The 15,880-nt window shown below is 48.2% G+C and overlaps 2 protein-coding genes across 2 annotated transcripts in view; one reads left to right on the top strand and one right to left on the bottom strand.

Annotated features, from left to right (window-relative positions):
* Positions 1–9,583, top strand: part of NINJ2 (ninjurin 2) — a 49,569-nt gene extending 39,986 nt beyond the window's left edge. Inside the window, exons 2-4 of the mRNA XM_009473603.2 lie at positions 6,058–6,289; positions 7,436–7,620; positions 8,516–9,583. Of these exons, the coding sequence (XP_009471878.2) occupies positions 6,058–6,289; positions 7,436–7,599 (396 nt within the window). The 3' untranslated portion in view covers positions 7,600–7,620; positions 8,516–9,583. The remainder of the gene's footprint in view (positions 1–6,057; positions 6,290–7,435; positions 7,621–8,515) is intronic.
* A 1,610-nt stretch (positions 9,584–11,193) lies between these two features.
* The window catches only part of B4GALNT3 (beta-1,4-N-acetyl-galactosaminyltransferase 3), a 69,238-nt gene continuing 64,551 nt past the window's right edge, over positions 11,194–15,880 (bottom strand). Inside the window, exon 20 of the mRNA XM_087766015.1 lies at positions 11,194–15,390. Within this exon, the coding sequence (XP_087622141.1) occupies positions 15,282–15,390 (109 nt within the window). The 3' untranslated portion in view covers positions 11,194–15,281. The remainder of the gene's footprint in view (positions 15,391–15,880) is intronic.

The raw sequence follows: 15,880 nt of genomic DNA, 5'->3' as shown, positions 1-15,880 counted from the left end.
AGATGAGAAGAAGCATGGAAAGGGAGAAATGGAGAGCAGAGCATGCACGCTTGATGCGACAAGCGGGTCTCTGCAGGCTGCGAATGCCGCAGCCAGCCGGGAAGCAGAACCGACTGCCATGTCAGCTGGAGGGCAAGGGCGAGGAGAGGCACCCCGGCTCCCATGGGGCTCTGCTACCTCATGACTCACCCCCGCTCCTCTCCTCTGCTCCCCCCGCCAGCCACAGCCAGGGCACTGCCTGGCTGCCCTGCCCCCTTCCACTCTACGTGGTGTTAGGTTTTGCTGTTCACCTCCTGCTCTTACATGGCCTCATTTTGGGAAGTTGTAGTGAGAATATGAGGCCAGCCTTTCAGCTGGGTAAATCGGAGAAGGTCTGCTGGCAGTCTCACCCAGCCGCACTTTCATCCCTTTAGCAACAGTAGTGTCCTACTTCGGCACCCCTTAGCTCAAGGGTGAAGGTCCTAAGTGCTGCACCACAGTGACATCTCTGCCCAAGTTTGCTTGCGGGTGTGAGATGAGACACAGGAGGCTGATAAAGCAAATGGAGAGTGGGAGTTTGGTGAGACTAAGGAACATGAACAGCGCTTAGCAAGCGCACAGGATCTGTGCCTGCCATTTGCCTAGGCTTCCACTTCTGGAGAGGCACTGACTCTCAGCTCCTGGAAGTTACTTTTTGGTTGGAGAGCTCTCATCCAAACAGTTGGTGTCAGTGAGCCCTCTGTTACACTGAACAGTGACCTATCACAGAAATGGAAGATCACCTCAGAGAAAGACCTCCATCAGGACCACTCTCATACATGGGGAGAGCCTGAGATACCAGGAAAGCATCCCTGATTTATTTTCTGGGATTTATCCAATATGAATTGAAGGCAACACAGCCATTTGGCTCCGAGCAGGACCCCTAGCGAGCAGAACAGATGGCTATATTAAAAGGAAAAAACCCTGAGCACAACTGGACGTAGCTGACAGCCTCCACAGAGGCTGACGAGGGGGCCTAGCCCTGAACACTCAGTTTTCCTTTTGCCTGCAGCATCCATGACAAGGTTTACTATTACTTTTGGTCGTGGAACGCAGCCAAGATGCTTGCTGTTGTGCCAAACTGTAGAAAAACAGCCTTTGCCTCGTAGAGCACGTAACATAGCTGGTATTGACCAAAGCGTTCCCTGCATATCCCACTCTTGCACACACAGCAGGCTGTGCACAAACCTGCTGCCTTGCCTGCAAGCTGCCAGGCACAGCTCTGCGAGGTGGGCAGACGTCTGGTAATCGCTGCTGTTCCCAGCGCTGCCACCGACACTGTCTGTGCCTAGCCATGGCACGGAGGCCAAAAGTATTAAAATTGGCTCCCTTCACCCCAAGCGAAGCGGTCAGGAGCTGCAGGGAGTGAGCTTCTCTGGAAAAGCAGAGTGCACTTAAAAGTAGAAGTATTGATTGAGAGCAGGGCCTTTAATCTCTCCGCTTTCTGCCCATAGAAAGGGAACTGTGCTCCTCTCCTACCTTGCAAGATGATGACTGTGTGCTTTAACCTTCGTCAACTGATGTTTACAAAGTACTTCTAAAGCTGCCAACTGGCAAATACTGTGGAAAAATACCCTGGATTTTCCCTGGTGCCTGATGCTGTGTGTGTGCGTGCTCGCCTGCGTGCGGCTGGCTGTTTATCGGCTGGGATCCCCGTGGCAGGCGTCTCTGCCCCTGCCCCTCCGAGTGCACGGCCTGCATTCATGTCTCTGTTTTCTTTGGCATCCTCCAGCATTTCCCTTGGAACTAATGGCCAATAATATAGTTTCTCCTCAGACATCCCCCTCTGCCAGAGCGCTCCCATGAAGAGGATTATCATTCTCATACTTCTGACATCACGCTGTCCCACTGTCTCTTTCAGGCTCTTCTCCCCTGGGGATAGAGTCACAAAACCTACAAAGCACACAGATTTGCAATTAGATCTGCTCTGTAATTTTTTTTTTTCTGCCCTGAAAAATACAAGAGAAACTGTAGGGTCTGTAGAAATTGTCCAAGTAGCTTTAAGAAAGCTCTGTGCTCCCCTCGGCCCAAAATCTGCAAGCTTTGGAAAGACATATTTAGACGAACCTCTTCCAAAAGTTTTCAGAAGAAAGCAGCTATTTCTTGTAAAAATGAATGTGTAATAAAAAGCAAAGAATTTCCCTTGAAAACTAATTTCAGGGGAAGTTTTTCAGGTAGCTTCAAGTGAGCTGTGGAGCTCAGCGTGCCCTCTGGTGCCAGAGCCAGGTTTCACAGGCCCTGGGACCTGCCAGCTCCCTACAGCAAAACCAGAGATCAAGTGTAAAAAGAAAGAAAGAAAGAAAAAAAATCCTACACTTGTGGTGATATTCATCCTTCTTTCTATAAGAATCCACACAAAAATTAAAAATAACAATAGAAGTCAGAGTTAAATATTGGGGGAGGGGGGTGCTTTGAGTAAGAAGAAAGCCTCTGACTTATAAAATGTAGATGGGTGCCTCGCTCAGCCCCTGCAGTGATCTGTATCGCTGTGCCACGTTTACACAAATTGAAGCAGAAAGAGGACTTGCCCGAGGTCAGAGTGAAGCCAGCAGCGTCTTTGCAGGGAAAGAGGCTGTCTCATGTGGAAAGCCAAAACATCCGGAAATGGGAGACGGGAGCTGAGCTCCAGCACCAGTTCAGCCAGCGCTGTTGTGTGACCGGGCTGTACTTTTTCAAGTCCTAATCTCCCTACCCTTAAAAAGCAGGCAATAATGATACATCCCCATCTTGGGAAAGTGCTGCATACTGGTAGATGCTGTTTTCCAGCAGACATGCTGGCTCTGCAACAATGCTTGCAAGATGAACTTGGTGTCTGCCTGCCAGATCCAGGTTTCCCCTCTTTGATGCAATATGGAGAAGAAAAGGCGGCGATCCCCACTTTCAGGAGGGGAACACTTTCAAAATGACCAGAAAGACACCAGCTCTAGCCTCATGACATAAATCAGTTTGATGAGCCTTCAGGTATGTTCTGTGACTTGACTTAGGGCTCTGTTTGCCAAAAGGGAATCATTTAATCTCCCCCGTGCTCCCACGTAACCCCCCCACAGCTGTCTGGGCAATCCTGCTGCAGGGAAACCAGAGTTGCTTGTGAATCAGCTCCTGAGCCGCAGCAGTTTACAGGACTGAACTTCAAGATAGAGCAAAAGCAGAAATGGCCCCATTTTGAAAAGCTGTGCACGCATTGTGGCAGCTCAAAAAAAAAAAAAAAAGAGTCACAGACAGGCGTTCATAGCCCATAGATGCAGTGGTTAGCTGGTGACAGCTATGGCACCAGGCACCTCAATCAAAGCCATCCTCCTGCATTAATGGAAATGCCAGGTCTCTGAGGACTCCTGGTTTGTTTAAGCCTCTTTTTATTTGAGACTCAGGCTTGCATTTGTAGCTGCTGGACTAGGCAGAATACTCTGTAAGGGCCAAATCCACAGAGGAGCTGGATTTCTCTGACTTTAGATGCTGTCATAAGGACTCCTGCAAACTGTTTGATCATTTAGCTACCTAAGCGAAAGCTTGGTGTCCAGTTTACATCATCGAGTAACCTTTTGGCCACCTTTGTGGATTACTAAGCCTGGGCTGACAGAACTTTGAAACAGGAATCACAGTTTTTCATTGCTCAGTGCAAGGGTTTCCCAGATCCAGTGACTCCGCATCAGAGAGCGGCGGCTGTCCCTGCCTGGGGTATCACGTCCCAGACAGGGGAACAGGCCATCACTCTCATCCACATGAGAAAAGCCCATGTGAAAGCTGTCCGTTTTCATTGCCTGATCATCTGGGACACAGAGCTCAGTGCATTGCAACTCTGCCCCATTTCACGCTCCAGGTAAAGGAGTGTGGGGGCAGCTCAAAAGGAGGAAGCGTTTTCATTCCACAAGAGCTCCTGACTTGCTTTATTTGTCTCCACATAAGCGACTGGGGACAGATGTCTCAGCCTCCTTGTACCAGTCACTCGTTTAACAAAAGCTCTGTCTTGTTTGTACAGCGTCCTTGTTCTCGCACCCTTAACTCATCATTACGCAGCGATGAACTATCAATGCCCAGCCTTGTCACGCTGCAGGGAGGGGGGCTGACTCTTCAGGAATAAGGAAGAAAACACATGAAAGGGGTAAAATCCTCAAACCTTGCACCACTTGGTATGGTTACCACTCTGTTGCAACAGGATCACATACTTCTAAGGCAGCTGAGAAGGGGCAGTACCTAAATCTAGGTTTCTAATACACGTTCCCAGCATCAGACCTTTTCCCCGAGATGCGAGATACCTCTATTCTGCCCCAGACACCAGACAGTAATGTTGAAAAAGTCCTGAACCCCTACGCACCGCCTTAGAGTCCTTACCGGCTCTCTAGACTTCTACTTTTATCTTCTTCCAGTATCTTTTAACTTCTACCTTCCACAGCAAGAAATACAGGCTTTACAAAGGAGCCTCTTAACCACAGTAACTCTACTGTTAGAAACCACAAGAATTACATACTTTAAGCTAACAAAAAAAAAACAAAACAAAAACCCAAACCCCCCCCAAAACCCAAAAGCACTTTCCCACCCCAAGCTGGCCCCTTCTTAGGGGTCACAGTTCACCAATAGTTCAAACTGGACACAGTCCTTCCTGCCTGCTTTTTGCTATGCATCTTTCTCATACGAGGCTGATGGCTGGCACAGGCCACAACCCCCTTCTGAAATTCAGCCCTAATATCAGTATCAGGCACACAACCACATGCAGCGCTCTCCCAGAATCACTGGCTTTTCTCCCACTCCCAACCTGGCACAGAGAAAGCCACCCTTGCCCAGGGATGCACAAAAAGACCAGAGACAGCAGCATGAAGCACTAGCCATAACCTTTCTCTAACATCATGCCCAGAGCACGGAGAAAAGAAAACATTTTGTCCTTTATCTGGTACAAAAGGACCAAAATAGCACTTACCATCTGATGCAGACACAGTCCTACTTCCAGTATGCACCTGGAGAAATCTCTCCCACCACTCTGAGCAAAAGAGGTGACCTCCAGCCCATACCTGGCCCTTACCTTCAGATTTAAAGTGCTGAGGGGAAGGCTGCTCTTCACTACAGCTGACAGGAGGCTGATTGCCCAGAACTGAAGCCTGTCTGCTATGTGAAAGTGTTGTTTTTCTTTCTTCTTAAGAAAGGATGTCATAGCTTGCTACAGATATGTCCAAATCTTTCCTAATTTTTGCCTTTGCTGGTGGTTTATTACCAGGTGATGACACTCTGGGTGAACTGAAAACTCTCTTTTCTATCTTTTTTTTTTTTTTTTACCTCCATCATTTGGGTCAAGACAGTGAACAGGGGAACTCACTTAACAAGAAAGGTAAAGAACAGGTAGATGGCTAAAAGCAGCCAAATGACCCACAGCTTGTAATTAGGTTAAGGGCAACCAGGTGATTTATGCCTTGTAAATACCTGTTTCTTTCCACCGACAAAAAATGTGCCTGAATGATTAGTTAAAGTTAGGTGCAATGGATCCTACCCCTTCTCTTGGTGCGTTTCAGTGCCTGACGTTTTGAAGAAATAGCCCCCTTGGTTTCAGAAACAAAAATGTGGATTTTCCCATCTGCTAAAGTAGCTTTTCGAAGACAGTAGTCAGCAAAAAGTGTTCAGAGGAGGTATAAAGCCCAGCCACTGATGGTCTTTTGAACACCCGACCCAAAGAGAAGATCTCTCTCTAATCCCCTGTAAGTTTGAGGTTTGTTTGTGCCCTGAAGGAAGAGAATTTAATATTCCTTGCAAAATCCCTGGCTCTGGGTAATCTATGTCATTGTTACTCTGGACAAGCTTGTTTTCCACAAAAATACCCAGTATTTTTCTAACCTGGCTGAGCTCTTGATCACTGCAAGTATCTTGTGGCTATTAATACCACAAGGCGACTGTGAGGGGAAACTGGGCACTCTCAACATGTTTAAAACACGCAACTTTGACTCTTTCCCAGGCTTTCTATATAGACCTCCTGGGGAGGCAGCAGCCCATTCAACACGGATGGGTCCGTCGGCTTAGCAATCGTCCCAGTCCATGTGGTTTCTCCCGTCTCCCCAGGGCGTGAATCCGCATCTCCGGATTAACGGGCCAATGAACATCAACCACTATGCGACGAAGAAGAGTGTGGCGGAGAGCATGCTGGACGTGGCACTGTTCATGGCAAATGTCACGCAGCTCAAAGCGGTGCTGGAGCAGGGGCCTTCCTTCCAGTACTACGTCACCCTCATCGTGCTCATCAGCATCTCCCTCTTCTTCCAGGTGATGATCGGGATTCTCCTCATCATCACTGGTAAGGCGGCCGCCGAGGCACGTGCACCCTTGCAGGGTGCTGCTACAGTAGGGCACCCCATGGCTTGGCCGGCATGGGGGTGGGAAGAGGAAGCCTCTTGCCCTGAACCTTTTCCCCTGGCTCCAACCAGGGCTGCAGGAGGGTTGAAGACAGCTTGACGTGGGCGGTGTGGAGGTCTGTGTTACTGCTTTTCAAAGTGGGGAGTGGGTTGGTTTTTTTTTCTCTTGCACAACAGCTCTTAGCAATACTCTTCCTTCGCTTCCCCACTGCTGAATCTCTGTTGCAGGGAGGGAGCTGGGTTTTGGGCCTCTTGCTGCCCATCCTGTAATATGCCCCTTCATGCAGCTCCTGCAGATACTACGTTTTAGCTGTATCTTTCACCTCACGCAAGCTGGGGCCTAACAGAACAATTTAGGCAGAGGTATTCCCTCTATTAACCTCACATTTAACCAGTCCCACAGTTGTCCTGTACAGACAGTATGTTAACACCAGCATTTCAGACAGGTTTGCCCAGTGCTCCATCTGATACAGGAGTTGCTATATTTCAGCCTCCAACACATGCCCAGTATTAAAAGTCTGCAGAATGCTGGCTTTTCCTGTATATCCTACGTGGTTTTTTATGTGGGACACAGGATCGGAGGCTCTGGGAAATCCTGTGATGTGTTCCTTCCCCTGCCTGACATGGCACAGCCTTTCCCAGTGGCAGCCGCGGTGGCTGGAGCCAGCTGTGAGGAGAAGGGGGACAGGGGAGTACAACTGACGGCAGGGAGCCACAAGGCTGCTGGTTGCGTGGCTTATGGGCCAGATGGCCCCTGGCCATGCAGTGGGGGGGTCACATGGCACATGCCTGGCTGGCATGCAGTAGTAATTTGGCTATTTAGGGCTGGCCTGTTGGAGGGCCACGGCACCTCCATGGCAAAACAAAGACATGACATAAAAAAAAAAAAGATGTTTCTCCCCTGCTCCATCCTCCTATGTCGTCCTAGGGCAAGCTGTGGCCCCTGTAAAGTTCCTGGGACTGCCAGCTCTGTGGCCGCAGTGCCCAGGGGCACCATGGACATTCACTACACAGGGAAGGCTTGCAGGGGCTGGGGGACTTGGAGTCAAGCTACAAATCTCCCTTTCTTTTTGCATTGTATCACACAGCTCGTTTGAACCTGAATGATGTTGCAAAGCAACCCCGCCTGAATATACTCAACAATGCTGCCACAGCTCTCATCTTCATCACAGTCATCCTCAACATCTTTATCACAGCCTTTGGGGTGCAGAAGACTGGCCTCTACCCTACTAGGAATTTTCGACCTTATTAAGTCATGGGGCAATGGAGTCAGGTAAGAAAGGGGTGAGTTTCCATCACTGCCAGCCCCTGGAAGGGCTCTCAGTCTTGGAAAATATCATTGCAAAGTGGAGGAGGAGAAGGCAAAGCTGCACAAGTTAACAGAGCCTTTCCAGAGGCATGTTGTTGTCCCACAAGCATCTGGGCTCATTGAACAAATTCCCTCAGAGAAGGATTTCTCCTTGCTTGGTCTTTAAGGCAAGAACACCGAACATCCCAACTGCTGGGATTTATCAGCAGCAAGTGGTTTTCAGAAGGCTGCAGATCTCACACTAGATACGGATAGCAGTTGTGGATGGGAGCTAAATTTGGGAAAGAAAAATAGGTGTATTCTGGGAGGTATCCACAGATGGTAGTGTTATCGGAGCAGAAGAAAAGGAAGGTGCTGGTGGGGCGGTGGTAAAAGAGCTCTTCACAACAGCCAGTGTGGTTTGGCAGGGGCTGTTTTAAGAATCTAACTCTCATTTTCAAGAGAGAGTTTTGTGAATAACAGTCCAACCAAATGCTTGGGTTCCCATGTCAGGGCAATGAGGGAATGACATGTTCTTAGGTTAAAAGTACTTTAGGTCAAGAAGCAAAGTTCACATCTCTTGCTTACATGACCTGCAACATGTAAACATAGTTTAAATGCAATATACGGGGGCAACAGCCAGCAAGAAAGCTTGATAGACGTTTGATATGATGAGGGAAGATGCAAAGGCTAAAAGCATATATAAAAACACTGCTGGCTTGGGATCCAGAAGGGTGTGAGCACTGAAGAGCAAGCACCCCTCACCCGTAGGGGTGGCTGTGGTGCTGAGTGACGCAGTACGCCGTGACTGCTCCTCTCTGCCCGTGCAGCGTGGAGCAGCCTGCTGCGACCTTACCTGCGTTTCTTGTCTTCCCCACAGGATCCGAGCAGCGTGGCTGGCAGGGAAAGCTCTCCTCCTCTACGTTTTCACTAACCTCAGCAGGAGTCCATTGACGAATCCAGAGAACTGGGTTAAACTTTCAAAACTGTGTGCATGTCATCGTATACCGGCCCCTGACCGTAATGCTTTTGCAGTTCTGAAGGGGTGAAGACATTGCTTTTCAAAGCTAGAGAAACTTTGCTAGAGAAAGCTGCGGGAACAGCAGCAGGTACACAATTTCAAAGCACAGTTCTGTAAATCTCATCCCTTATTTTAGTTGCCTGCTTCACATATTCAGTATTGGCTCATTTTGTAGAGAAGAGTGAACAATTTACTTTGTAGGCTAAGGAAACAAGAAAAGTCCAGCTTTTTTGTCTCAAGCATAAGTTACTATACTTAAAGCAATGCTATCTAATAGTTTACCTCCCAAATGTTGGAATGGATTTCTCAAACTAAAAAAAAAAAAAAGTTCTCATGGGAAGATAGAAAAGTGTGTGTATGTCAGCATAGCTAAAACCAGTTCAAATGTTTTCCTAGTTGTTTAAAAATAAAATTGAATGTGACACAGTTAAGAAAACAATCAGATATTTCCAGCACTGGAAAATTAACAATGACAGAAAACAGATATTGTGGTCTGATGTCATTGCCAGGGACCTACAAGGAATGATGTCAGAATAGCCTCACAATATCTAGTAGAAAATGAAGAAACATTCTATATAAGGAGACACTCTAGGCTTACTGCCACAATGAGAAATGACAGGTGCATAGTGTATTACTTTATGAAAAAATCACCATTTAAGGTCTTATCACTAACATAAATGTTTTTAAATATATCATTTTTATATTGACAATGCTGGGAATTCTCTTGTACTAGAACAATTTGTTTCCTTAAAAAAAAAGTCTTTGAATTAATGATTTTTCAGATTTTTTTTGAAAGAATAAAAATTTTCAATCCTAAATTTTGTAACTCTGTAGTCATGCTAAAAAATTGGTATTTTAATAGCTTGGTGTAAGCCTGTTTAAATAATGACATGCTTTTTCTGATTATTAAAAGATTTTTTCATTGTATGGCAGAATCAGTGCTCAATATGGATTTTTCATTTTGTATATTCTTGCCACCACTGAGAAAGAAATGTCATGAAAATGTCCACACATTGGTCTTCAGGAGCTACTGGGAGTGTCTGACACTTAAACAGATATGGGCAAATTTCATTTGGACTCTATATTTGACTTTACAGAACTGAATTTCTGCTTAAGTCACAGGTGGTGCTTTTTTCTGGAGAAGGTGTGAATGATCTTGCCCACAAAGGCTGGTGGGTAAGGCTATGGGCCAGCGTCAGCTAATACCTGCAAATGACACTGGCTTTTTTTGCTGCTGAAGGAAAGTTGCATAGAAAGAGTAAGGTGGAAAATACCGGTTATGTATTTACCAGAATTTAAATCAGCAAAGCTGAGCACAGTCTGGGATCTGTTTGGTGAAGCAGGTAAAGACTCGTCCTCCACTCTGTCCAGGGGACGGCAGGTCTGGAGCAACACCGAGTTTGCTGCTTATCTCGGTCCTCAGTCTCTCCCGATACCAACAGCAAGCGGGGGTGACTGTTTCTGGGAAGCCTCTCTTATCCTGTGCTCCTCTAGGAAAAGGCTTCACTGTAGAGGCAGCAAAACTAGTTCTAGCCAATGCAAAACCACCAGCTAAGGGCTTTCAGCCACTACTGGCTGGCTGGGTTCATGAAAAGGTAAAAAATTATGCATCCCGTGTGCAGATCCCAAATCCTGTGACTCATTGCTTCACAGAGCAGGAGGCAAAGCAATTAGCATTGATGACTGAATGTAAAGAGAGAGAAAAAAAAAAGAAAAGGTTCAGCTGGTAAAGAAGCAGTGAGGGGAATTTGATTACCAGATCTTAACTTCAGCATCATCGTCTCAGAGAGCTGCCAGGTCAGGTACGGCAGCGTGCGAGGCCTGCCCGAGCAGAGAGGGCTTCCCGTCACCCAGCCGAGGCGAGAAGACCAGCAGTGTGCTGGAATGCTTTCCCCCCGTCACCTTTAATAATCGTTTCTCATTATAATGGAATCAGACTCATTAGCAACCTTGGCTGCCTTTTTCCCTCTCCATGTCTGACTCCCATTCCTGCCAAGGTTTTTATACTCGAAGGAGGCAGGCACAGTTGAAGCGAAAAGGGACCAAATTTGAAGCTAAATAAGGAGTTGCTGTGAAAGAGCTGACCTCCCATTTGTGTAGGCTGTGCTAAGTATTGAGCTCAGGTCTAGGCTCTCACCTGTGGTCTTCTTCAGGAATTGTCCCCTGCTTGCGAGAGGGGCCACTTCGCTCTCTGCCTTCTCTCTCTATGATCACGTCGCACTTGTGCTTTGCCGAGACATGTATTTGTCCAATGTTTCTACCTTGTTTCACATGATAAACCCAGGAAGACAGGAGAAAAACTGTTTTGTTGCCATCCCACTTTCTACAGCCCTAGAGGGGACTGAAACAGGTAGGTCTCGCTCCTGGCCAACTTTGCTCGCAGCATCTCCCACCCGCCTCTTGCTGTCTTGGGCAGAGAGCGACCTCTCTGGTATTGCCTAAACCTTTGGTTATATGAATCCAGAGGAGCAACACCTCGTTTCTAATCCCTGCTGCATGGCGATGTGGGTGTGAGTAACACACAGACAGAACTGAGCTCTTGTAGGAAGACAATGTATTTATAAAACGTGAGGGAGAATCAGTGTATCCCCCAGCTCTAACAGAGAGGTGGCCCAGGAGTCATCTTGAAGGCACGGGGCCACTTTAAGGCAGATAATTCAAAGGTACAATTCAGATATTTCACACAAGGCATGGGTATCTAAAAAACAATCAACTTCAGATGTTTGTAGACAATGAGAAGAGGCGAGATGTTCATACTGGGCAAACGTTAAAGACAATGACAAAACAAGTCACGTTATAATTTTCACACAATACATTTCTCTCAGAATAAAAGCCAGCCCTTCTTCGTTCCCTTGCAAAACAAGCCTCAGCCCCACAATTCACAGTCCTGAAGATGGAGTTAGCATTTGTGGGCAGAGCCCCTTTGCTGTGCACCCCACGCTTGGGGGCCCAGGGTCCCCAGCCTGGCCACATCCTGCCCCAGGGAAGGTCTCTTCGGCAGCGTGGCCCATCATCTCCCCAGCTGTCCCCAGCCAGAGCTACTGGCGCAGCTCCCTCCTGCCTGTCTGCCTGATGCACGGGAAATCCCACGCAACCGATTTCCTCCTGCTGTCAAGGCCGGACACAGCCAGGATGCACATGAAAGTCAGAAACTCGGGCAAACTTCACCGCAAACTCAGGCACAGCTTCCTAATAAGATCCTGGTGACAGAAATGAGATCGACTGTTGGGGGGGGTCGGCTTCCCAGCTGTGGTGAAGCCATGTTCCCTCTTGCTCTCCAGGAGCTGTGCCGGACCCAGAGAGCCCTCGCAGCAGCAGTGCACGCCGTGCAACACTAGGGACAGGGCGAACCACCTGCTGATCAGGGACCGTGGTGGCCTGGCCACCACCCTGGATGGCCAAATCCTTTCACGGCATGGCTGTGCGACTACCTGTTCCTGCTGTGCTCCCTGCTCTGCCCCTCTTCGTGATTCTGTCTGGGGAGAAAAACTGCAGGTTGTTTTGGAAGAGGGGGAGCAGCCTCAGAGCAAAGCCCAGCACCGCTCCTGCAAGATTTGCTGCTGGCCAGCGAGCCAGGGAGCATGTAGCCCCTTCTCTCCCTACAACCCGCAGCGGTCTCTGAGGACGTGGGCTGGGAGACAGCTTTTGTCCCCATGGGCTCTCTCCAAGCTCCTCCACGGAGGCTGCCAACAAATGCCAATTAGTATTAATCACGTTTGCTACCACAATGCTTAAATACCAACTAAGAATCCCCACTGTGCTAGAAAGGGAAGAACATTTGTGATGGCAACTTCGACAGTGGGGATACTGGCCATCAGGAAACTGCACTGAAACCCACAAATTCCTTACATTTCCACCAAAGAGTCCTCATGAGGTAAACAGTTCTGCCTGCTGCTGGCCTGCGTTACAAGGCGTGAAGGAAGGAGCACTGTCAAGGCTAAAGCATGGGGGCGAAATCCTCAAATTCTGCTGGCAGTGCTGGAGCGAGGGCTGCACCCTACTTTCCAGTCCACTCTTTGCTGACTGTCTTGTCTGATGTGGAAGAGGGGTTACTTGTATCATTTAAGCCGAGTGAGTTACCTTCTGGCTGCACTTAATTCTTGCCAGTGTCTGCAGATGAACGCCAGCTGCTAACTTTAGGTGCTGCAGACCACATCTAAGCCAGATGTGTAAGCACACAGTACAAATAACCCTTCCTCCCTGTGCATGACGTAAGAGCCGCCACTGAATCCATCAGCTCTCCACCTGCAAAATGGGCATCAAGCCGTTCTCTGCTTGATGGTGCCAAACAGCTAGGTCCTGCTAACGCCTTGCCGCATCCCGGTGCTCGCCCTCCCCGCCAGCCTCTCCCCATTCCACAGGGATTGCGTGACAGAGCCAGCCCAGACAGGCTGTGGAGGCGCAGTCCCAGAGCCTGGAGAGCAGCTCACCTGCACACTCGCGGGGTTGTGCCTGTGTTTGAGTGAAGCACAGGCTCTGACACGCACCAAGAGCATGACTGACACTGCACATTCCAGGCAGAAACAGGACTTATTGCAACATTGCATCACAGGGCTCTGGCCTCCTAAACTCCTGTAATACATTAAAAAAAAAATAATAGGGTTGACTGTTGTTAGCCTCTTCCCTCTTGCCCCAACGGCAGTGTTTCATTTCTTACGTCTCCTCTATATGGGAAAAATGCTTTCCCTCAATAAAAAGACTACTCTGGGTTGGGCAGAAGGCTAAGGCTGCCCCTTCTAAGATATTCAGTGTCTGCATTCTGACAAAGGCTCTGTGGACTCAGCTGTCTCTCATGTATCTCTCACCATAGCTGCACACTGCACAGCGAAACTTTCTGAAATCTGGTTGAGTTTTTCTGACTCCATCAGTCACAAAACCCAGACTGAGGCAAGCAGATGATTTGACAAGATTTCTATCTCACGTGCCAGAACTTGCATGCTCAGTTTTCTACTGCAATAGTGGAACTTGATGGACTTGTCAAGCACCACAGAACTAATAATAAATGAACGTCTATTCTGAATTGGCATCCACTCCATCAGTGTAAAAAGCAAACAACTCGAATACCATGTTAGCATTGCTTGTATCGTGCGTACCTCCATTACTCACTTCTCAACAGCTGCCCACAGAGCTGGGTGCCATGAGCAGCATCCTATGTCACACTCTCTGCTGAAGCTGGAGACCAGCAGCGGCCTTTGCAGCATGGTATGGGGACACCAAAGCTTCAGTGCAGAGCACTGACTGCGCTGGGATTTCTGGGTTTCTATAGTCCTGTAAAATGGTTACAGGGGTAAAAAATCTTGCCTTCCATTAATGGGAGTTTTAGGGGCTGAGAATTCCCTCTAACATCAGGCTGGTTGTGGACAGGGGCTCTTTCCACAGTTCTTGCATCAACGCCAGCATGGGTCTGCCCATCCTTTTATTCACTCATCCCTCTTCTGTCCTCACTGTTCTTTGCACCCAGTGCAAGTGCCAAGGCCTGAGGCCACCCCTTCCATACTGGGCCAGAGCTCCCAGGGCTGTTCCAGAGATGAAGCACCAACAGCTGTGCCGGTTGTTCAACCAAGAAGTCTGCTCTTTACATAAGAGTCAAACTATGACAAGACATAACTGTGAGGCCATAACTTATTAAATTAACCTTTAGATGCTGCATAAATGTACAGGATTTAGAGAGCAGAATACTCTGTCTCCTCTTTTTCTGACAAAATCACAATATTTCAGCTAATAAAATATTGCCACTTCTTCCCTGCTAGGGTTTCCCTGATATCATTAGGACAAACACACACGTCTGTCAGATAAGGCTGCAAAGTTCCTCCTGAGATGCCCTCCTAGCTTCTCTGTATAACCCCTCCACTATCCTCAGGCAGTGGATCAATAATTTAGGTGGAGTTGTAACATCAACCCCTGCCACCTCGCCCAGCTGGAGGCAAACGTGGCTCTCATAAGGGAAGTGTACTTGCGTCTCCATCCATGGCCCATAATTTGCTGAATATGAGCACAGTTTTTCATAATTACTAAAGTGAAAAGCACAGAGAAACGTCTAAGCACCAGCAGCCTAAAGTGCCTATCAGCTCCTCCACATCCAGATTTCCTTGGGTCAGCACATGGGCATGTGGACACAATACAGTTCAGAGAACTTACTTTGGTCCCCTGTCCAAAAGCATGGATACTGGAGAGATGGGGAAGGAGGGGAAATGGGGAGGGTTGGGTTTTTTCTTTTTTTCCTTCAAGTATTGAAAGAGAAGCTGTGTTACTGTAATAAACCGTTCGGGGCTTAGCTGGGATTTGTGTTTGTTTGGTTTGCACCACACAAGGCTCAATGGGAAATATGGCACCTCTCCCACTGTACCATCCGCCAGACTGCATGGCAGGAATTACGAGTCCTTCACTTGGCAACATCTCCCCCCCATGCCTTCCCAGCAAGACACAAATCCCACGTCTTGGATTCAACGGCTTACAAGAGAAGCTCCCGCTCCTCTAGCCTGACCGTCCCTTTCTCAGCTGTGCCATCCCATCAGAAGGCTCTGGAGGCAGTGGAAGAGTTTGTGCGCTTGGCTGTGTGCCTGAACAAAGCGCACATTGAGACGAGACGGTGGACGGCGCTGCTGGGCAGCTTTGGGGTTGAAGGCTACAGGGTCTTCAGCTGGCGCCGGTTCCACATGCCCCGCTTCGAGTGAAACCAGTGGAAAAAGTTTCTCAGGGAGAGACGCTCCACTTCCAGCCCGGCCTGCAAGATCCTGGCATAAAGGAGAAGGTTAAATTTAGGGAAAACTTGATCACAAAGATACCAGGGGGCTGGCCCCAGGAAATCTCTTTTGAGACATCCTGTTATCAAGAGACTGCAATCAAATTGATGAGTCCCGAATAGCTCAGAGGTATCTCATATCCATAAGCAGGCATCTAATGACACTTGCTGAGTGTTTATGCACCCCTGAGAGCAGGACTGGTTGAGAGCGGGCTGCACACACCAGGCTAGGAGAAAAGACAGCTGGCAACATGGGATTACTCAGGATGCTGGTCTTTTCTGCAGTTATCTGACAGAACTGACAGGAGAGGCCCCAAAACCTAGAACTACAAACCCAGAGGCCTACAGTTTGTACAGCAGAGATCCCTCATCATAAACTTCTCAGAAATTGCAACTGTACCTCATGATCTTTAAATGTCTCTCCGACAGTTGCTCTTTTAGGCAATTGCTATACATAGTTGGGGAAGTCTGAGGGACCCGAA

This window comes from Nipponia nippon, unplaced genomic scaffold, assembly GCF_047370975.1.
Source record: "Nipponia nippon isolate SJK-2023a ecotype South Korea unplaced genomic scaffold, ASM4737097v1 scaffold_3, whole genome shotgun sequence".
In the NCBI taxonomy this organism is placed as follows: Eukaryota; Metazoa; Chordata; class Aves; order Pelecaniformes; family Threskiornithidae; genus Nipponia; species Nipponia nippon.
Note: the sequence above shows the minus strand (reverse complement) of the source record. Positions and strands in the feature narration are given on the sequence as shown.